We start from the raw sequence: 7021 nt of genomic DNA on the forward strand, positions 1-7021 counted from the left end.
TACAAACAAGGACATCCGTTTTTCTTAATAAATTTATTCACAAAAAGTGAGACTGTAGTCCGGGGCTGTACACGGGCGGGGCCTGGGCGCTCTGTACATGGGGCTGGGACACAGGGGACCTCCAGGTGGGAGGGTACTTTTTAATAAAAAAAATGGGAGCTACAGTCACCCTCCGCCTCCCCAGTGAAAAAGACACAAAAATAGACGTCTGTGAGGTAAGGGGGAGCCTGGGCTTCGGGGTGCCGGCTTCACAGGCAGCGGGGCGGCTCCTGCGCCAGCTGGTAGAAGAGCACGTAGCCCTCGCTGGACGCCACCTGGTTCTCGCTGACCGGCGAGACCCTGGGGGAGGGGGCGGGAGGGCGTGCTCATTCCCGCCCGTCCTTCCGGCCACAGGGTCGCCCTGGGCCTCGGGAGGGAGGGAACAGCCGCAGGGGGCCAGGGGGCCAGGGGACCAGGGCTGGCTCACCGAGAGTCGTTGTAGACGTGCCAGCCCGTCTGGCAGCGGCACAGGGCCGTGTAGTGGCCGTAGTGGACGCTGCCCGAGTGGTTGCACAGGGCGTACAGCTGGTAGACGGGGCTTCCTGCGGAGGCAGAGGCGTGGGAGCCGCTCGCCGCTGGGCCCGCGCCCGCTCCCCTCTGGCGCTCCCAGGGCCTCCCCACCAGACTCACCGGCTTGGTCGCTGGCAAAGTCTCCCAGGCTCAGGCGCTGCAGCGGGAAGTCCACACCCACGGAGCTTTTCTTGATGGAGCCTCGGGAGGCGGAAAAGCGATTCAGATCTAAGCTCTGGTTAAGGAGCAGTGAGAGGGGGCGGGGGCGGGGGCGGGGGCTCCGAGGGGACTGAGGTCTTGAATGCTGTCCACTCCCCTCCCCCAAGGAATACCCGGAGCATGGCAGGCAAGGTGTTTTCCTAAGGAAATTCAATTGCCAGTATCCAGCCTCTGCAAACATGGGGAATGAGAAAAAGAATGGATGGAAGAAACAGAATTTGAAGATTAGGATACGGAGTACGAGGATTCGGGGGAATCTTTGTACTGTCAACTTTTTGGTACTTCGGGTTTTCTGCTGACATCGGTCACACACCTGAATAAATATCAAATAATGTTAGATTATTGTGCTCCTCACCTCGAATGGCTTTTCCGACACCCTGGCCACATACAATTTACTACTCCCCATTAATTCTGTATCCTCTGGGCCCCCCTTTGCCCCAAGTACTAGGACTTACCTGAGACCGACAGAAACCCGGACATGCACATATTATTCCCCATAGTAAGGTATCATGCAACCCCTTTCTCCCATATGGAGCCCCCCAGAGTCCCCAATGTCACTACATCCGGTTTGAACCCCACATACTGGGGCATTTTCCGACTCCAGCTCTTCTTCCTTGGTGAAAAGGCTGAAGCAGTCGCGCAGAGACACTTTGCCCCCAGCAAACCCCTTCTGGAGGGAAAGGGGATGAAGGGTCAGCATGCTCTGCATTTCCTTTTCCAACTCCTCTTAATCAATCCAGGCTTCATGTCTCCCCCACAGACCCAAAGGGTCCCCCCCCACTCTGGGGGCAGCTAGGGTTGGGTCTCCAAACCCATGTCCCATCCACCCCTGGAATCCTCTGGAATCCCACCTTAGGGATGGGCAGGGACAGGTCACAAAAAACCTCGAAGGTCGTGGAGCGATACCCACAGGCCTGGCACTTGAGACAACTTTTCAGCTGGCCCACAAACAGGTCTAGACAGAGCAGAGGCAGGAGTCACTGGAGAGGCCCAGATGCTTGCTAGGTTCCTCTCTCCCCCCCTTTGCCTGCCCTCCTTCCCCTTCCTCATCCTACAAGCCCCTCACACCTTTCCCATATTTCTATCACCCAGCTTGTTCCCACATCCCTTGACAGTATCATTTTCTTTCTCCCAGGCCTGCACTCCCGCCTCCAGGACCCCACCCCCTCGCTGATTTATTTCCCTGTTGCTGTGCCCTGTTCCATACCCACAATCTTGCTGTCCTCTCGCTCCAGGTAACGCTTCCACATTAGGTTGGCCCGGTCATTGTCACTACCACAGAAGGGAAATGGGAAGCACCCCTGAGAGCAGGAAAAGTGGGCACCCAGGCACCCCTGAAATGATCCGAGCCCTGTACCCCACCCATACCTCCGCTCCTCTACATTTCAAGGAAGAGGAGGAGTAAGGCTCCCGCGGACTTTCCGGGGAAAGCCAAGAGGGAAGTAAAGGGATGTAGACGAAGAACACGCTGTCTTCCTCCACGGCTTCAGGCCCGTTAGCGCCTGGCTGTAATGAACTCTCCCTCCTCCTTCAACATGGGGACGGCCCAGCACTGCCTCTCCTCCATCTGCTCCAGCCTCCCGCTCTGCACTGCTTCTCCTCCGTCTGCTCCAGCCTCCCGCTCTGCACTGCTTCTCCTCCGTCTGCTCCAGCCTCCCGCTCTGCACTGCTTCTCCTCCGTCTGCTCCAGCCTCCCGCTCTGCACTGCTTCTCCTCCGTCTGCTCCAGCCTCCCGCTCTGCACTGCTTCTCCTCCGTCTGCTCCAGCCTCCCGCTCTGCACTGCTTCTCCTCCGTCTGCTCCAGCCTCCCGCTCTGCACTGCCTCTCCTCCGTCTGCTCCAGCCTCCCGCTCTGCACTGCCTCTCCTCCGTCTGCTCCAGCCTCCCGCTCTGCACTGCTTCTCAACCCATTCCTAGGCCTTGCGTTTTCCTGGACCCTCCGCCTCAGCCTGGACTAGCTCGTCCTGTGGGGAACACTGCTGCTGGCGAGCCACTGGGAGGGCGGCGTGGAGCAGTCCTACCTTAAGTCAGGCTCTTCTCGCAGAGCCCCTCCACAGTGGGGTGGAGGGGGAGCTGGACTACTGGCCAGGATTGGGGGAGCCCGGCGGCCTCGTCGGTTGATTTCAAGGTGTAGCCGCTCCATGAGGAGCTTCAGGAACTCCTGGGCATCCTGCTGGCTACAGCCAAAGAGTATGGGCAACTGACCCCCTAGTCCACAGACACTGTCCCCTGCCCGACACTGGTCCCCACTTCCTGGATTAAGAACACCTCAAGGCTCAGAATAATGCTGCCAGGACCCCTGCTTGGTCCTATCCCCAGACATGGCCAGAGAAATCCCATACCCTCCAGCTCTCCCACCTGTATCCAGAGAAGGAGGGCACGTATTTCTGGAAGACAGCTCGGAATCGAGTAGGATTTACCGCTTCACAAGAGTCAGGGTGCCACAGGGCCCCAATCACATCTGCAAAGGCTATTGGGGGGAGCGGGGAAGGGAGACACCGGTTAGTCCTGGAAGAGACAAGCAGGAGGCTCAGAGGCCGAACAGCCTTTACACAGTGGTACCAGGAAAAGATACAACTGCCAGACTGGAGGCAGGGGCGGCACTGGCAGTTGGACCTGCAAGGGGTTGGGGAGAAGAGGGTTTGGAAGGAGGGGGGGGGGGGGAACAGGAGTTGTTGCCCACCTTCAGTGAGCTCTTGGGCTCGGCCCCCTCCAGGCACCTCTTGCCGGAAGTCCCTTCGCAGGCAGAAGTCCCGGAGAGGCCGAGTGCTGCTCAAACACTGCAGCACGGCGTTCAGGAAGCACTGGGGAGCAGCAGAGACACGGCCTTGATCCCTCCAGACCGGGCCCGGGAGCCTGGAGAGCTGCAGTGCCCCTTCCCCCGGCCAGCGCGTTCCCGCCCAGCACGCTCCCCATTCCTGTCAGAATGGCTCTCACCGTGTTCCCCAGATTTCGGAGGCCAACGTGACCAGAGCCCAGAAGCAGTGTGTGATGAGCCTGGAAGGTCAGAGTGCAATCAGCAGGTTCCCATATAGCCCATGTGACCCTTTAACCTTTCAACAGCATGCTGCCCATTGCTTTTACGCCCGCCCCCCATACTTCACCCCAAACTCTAACCTCTTTCCCTCGCTGGGGGTTAGGGTCTCCCTACCCCACTGGACACGAGCAGTGAGCCCGTCACAGGTGAGTGCACCAGACTCGGCCATGCCGGTCCCACTGTTCTCCTCTTGGTCCTCTGCCCAGCTAGCCGGCAAAGCCGCTCCAGGGCAACTGCCCAAGCACTGGCATGGTGGCCCAGCTGCTCCCCACCCCCACCTGGTTGTGTCCAAGGTGCCCTCCTGCCCCGTGGCCCTTCCCGCACGCTCTCCTGATGGCTCCAGAGGCAATCAGCCTAGTTCACTTGCTCAAGAAATGGGCGACCCCACTAGCTCGGATTTCCTGAGCCCGCCCCTCCTCGCCTCCAGAGACCAATTAGGCCTAGGCAGTGTCCTAGGAGAGAAGGCAAGGGAGAGTGGGGGCCTGGGGGCCCAGAGGAGAATTCCAAGTGGCCGGGATAAATCCCTGGGGACTGAAGTTGTGCGCCATGTGGGGGAGTGACAGACAGCCCCGAAAGGATAGGAGGGGAGATGAGAGTCCAAACGCTGCCATGAGGGGCTAAGGAAGGAACTGGGATGGGGGAGGAAAGCCACATGACCATGACGGCAAGAAAGCCGGAGGAACATGGGAATGGAAGGCCACATGTGCTGACAAGTCCTCACCATCTTGTCATTGGAGTAGCAAGGCTTGGAGGGCCGGGCAGATATCACGCGGAAAGTGCCATGGGCAGTAGGGGGCTCTGTCCGTATGCTGAGCAAGGTGGGGGGCCCAGGAAAGCCCCCGAGGCGGCGCAGAGAGGTGCTACGTCTCAAAGTGGGTGGCTCAGGCCGGAGCGCCAAGCGGCTCAATGCAGCCCCTAGCTCTCCAGCGCCTCGATGCCCGCCCAAGGCAATCCCCATTGGACGCAAGTCCCCACTGCTCACAGACTTGGACCGGGCTAGGTTGGTCCTGGTTGGGAGAGGCAGAGCCACAGCTGGGGGTGGTGAGCCAGGCAGGGGCACTCCATGATCTGCCCGAAGGGGGCCTCTGGGACGAGGGCCTGAGGTGCGCGTCCGTCCCAGCTCCAGTTTCCTGAGCCGTTCCTCAGGTGGACCTGGCCGGGGAGGCAGAGGCCGTAACATGGGGTTCGGCCCAGGGGCTGGGTTTCGACGCTCCTTACTGCGAGCCCGGGGGGCAAATGGTAGTTTGGATCCCACTCGGGGCTGGACATTGACAGGTGGCTCTCGGGTGCGGCCCAGGCGGTGCTCAGAGGCCTGGGGCATCGTGGTCTCCACAGGCAGGACCTGGGAGAAGAGAGGGTCAGCACGTGAATAGGGGCGGCGGGGGAACCTGAGCTACCGTGCTCGCTGCTGGGTGCGCTGAGGGCGGAACCGCGTTGTCCCATCAGCCACTGCATCTCAGTACCTAGCACAACGTCCGACACAAAGTAAATACGGAGAGAGCTGCAGCGCCCCTGCCCCCAGCCACTGTACGGCACACTGGAGCCTCAGTTCTTGAACTGAATTCCTCTGGAAAGCTGTTGGAGAAGTGATTTGTTAGAAAACCGAATCATTTGTTCCCATCAGAAAGAATGTAAATTGAATTAATCCGCTCCAAACCCCCAAATGATTCTGTTTTAACCTTTCTTACTAGTATATACAGTACATGTCTAATCTATAAATAAGCACTTCTTTTCTTAAATTTATCGAAACACCCTCTATTAGCCTTAAACAAATTTTTCATATATCACTGCCTCTAAAGTGCTACCACTGGCTAACTGCTTTTCTTTAGATTTCTCTACCTATTCAATTGCCTGTGATTGTTATTTTATGAGCACTTTCTGTTTTAAAAATGTGCTAATCACAAAAGCATTCTTTCCTTTGCTGCCTGAGAGATGCTTTTTGTCAGGTAGAGGTATCCGTATGAAAGGGTTGTCAGGTCCAAAACTGAAGTTTTTGGTCGACAACCGAGACTTTTTTCTGTGACAACTTGGTTGAGAACCGAACTGTTCGAGATGGGAGACGTTGGAGAAGTGAGTGTGGCTGTATTCATTGAGTATAAATGAATGGGTGATAGCAGCCCACGGCTTTGACTCCGTCCTCACCACCTTCCCGCAGAAAACAGCCTTCCCGAGGGGCCTCTGACAGCCCTCTCTGTGTCTGGATCGCCACACGGCGACCAGCCTCACACCCGGGAAGTCAGCGGGGGTACCCGAGCCCCTTGGGCGCTCCGGCCAATGGGGCGGATGCGAGGACAGCAGCCCGGAAAACAGCATCCCATCCTCACCCCGCCCCTCCCAACTAAAGGGGTGACTTGCGACGCCCTCCCTCCCCCGCCCTCGAGCTCCAACGTGGTGTTAGGCTCAGGGGTCGTGACGGAAGGCGGGCGGACGGACCTCCCAGACCCCGGGTCGCCCCGCTCGCCCGGCGGCAGGGCTTCCCGGGTCCGCCCCCCGTGAGGGCGGAAAGGCCGAGGCCGCCGATTGGCTCCGGAGCCCGGCGCTGTATTCCCCACGGTCCCCGGACGCGGTCCCTGCCGCCCCGCTCTCCCAGGCCGCCCGTCCCCTGCGCCTCTGCTGTGGTGGAGGGCGTCCTCCCTGCCCGGGCAGCCCCCCCACACCGGCCGTAGCGCCGCGGCCCGTACCTGTCCCCCGGGGTGCGGTGGGGGAGCCCAGCCGGGGCCAGGCCCCAGCTCAGGGCTGCCCCCCCCGACCCCTGTGCAGCACCCCCGCAGGCCCAGCTGCAACTTCAGGCGCAGCTGCCGCCCAGGTCGCTCCCGTCGCCGGGGCCACCGCCATCTTTGTTGGTCCCGCCGCCACCGGCTTCAGCGTCGCTCACGGCGCCTGCGCAGCCGCACTCCGCCTCAGCGCCTGCCTCCTCAGCGCCTGCGCGACGCCGCCCCCGACACCATGGCAACGCAGCCAACTTTAGGAGCCACCGTTCCCAGCCTGGCCCAGAACGGTCTTCACCGTTACTGCGATCCCTGTCCCTGACTATAGGGGCCCGTCACCGCCTTCTGGGGCCCGCAGGCACGTGGGTTTGACAACGGGGGCGCGGCCCCAGGTCTGCAGCACATGCTCCCCAGAGGGGCGCAGGGTGGGTGCAGCTGTAGGGATGGGAAGATGTCTGCGGGGCGGGAAGGCTGGCTGCTGTGCACAGCCACCAATGAGAACCACAGGC

The 7021-nt window shown here is 60.2% G+C and overlaps 1 protein-coding gene across 5 annotated transcripts; it reads right to left on the reverse strand.

Moving 5' to 3' along the window:
* Positions 1 to 18: 18 nt before the first annotated feature.
* Positions 19 to 6759, reverse strand: USP21 (ubiquitin specific peptidase 21). Of its 5 annotated transcripts, XM_079760755.1 has the most exons (14): positions 6486 to 6756; positions 5268 to 5379; positions 4526 to 5146; positions 3705 to 3764; positions 3451 to 3571; positions 3126 to 3237; positions 2789 to 2944; positions 1976 to 2043; positions 1620 to 1723; positions 1352 to 1438; positions 1003 to 1081; positions 670 to 777; positions 467 to 581; positions 19 to 339 (listed from the first exon to the last, which is right to left on the reverse strand). In XM_079760755.1, exons 3-14 carry the CDS (start codon positions 5123 to 5125, stop codon positions 249 to 251), a joined length of 1701 nt encoding a protein of 566 aa, XP_079616881.1. In that variant the 5' UTR covers positions 5126 to 5146; positions 5268 to 5379; positions 6486 to 6756; the 3' UTR covers positions 19 to 248. The 5 variants fall into 5 exon arrangements, with proteins under 5 accessions (XP_079616881.1, XP_079616884.1, XP_079616883.1 ...); XM_079760758.1 differs by lacking the exon at positions 5268 to 5379 and having other exon boundaries at positions 4787 to 5146; positions 6486 to 6759; XM_079760757.1 differs by lacking the exon at positions 5268 to 5379 and having other exon boundaries at positions 1352 to 1435.
* Between the last annotated feature and the right edge of the window lie 262 nt (positions 6760 to 7021).

The sequence above is a fragment of the Cnephaeus nilssonii genome (assembly GCF_951640355.1).
Source record: "Cnephaeus nilssonii genome assembly, chromosome: 21".
Taxonomy (NCBI): Eukaryota; Metazoa; Chordata; class Mammalia; order Chiroptera; family Vespertilionidae; genus Cnephaeus; species Cnephaeus nilssonii.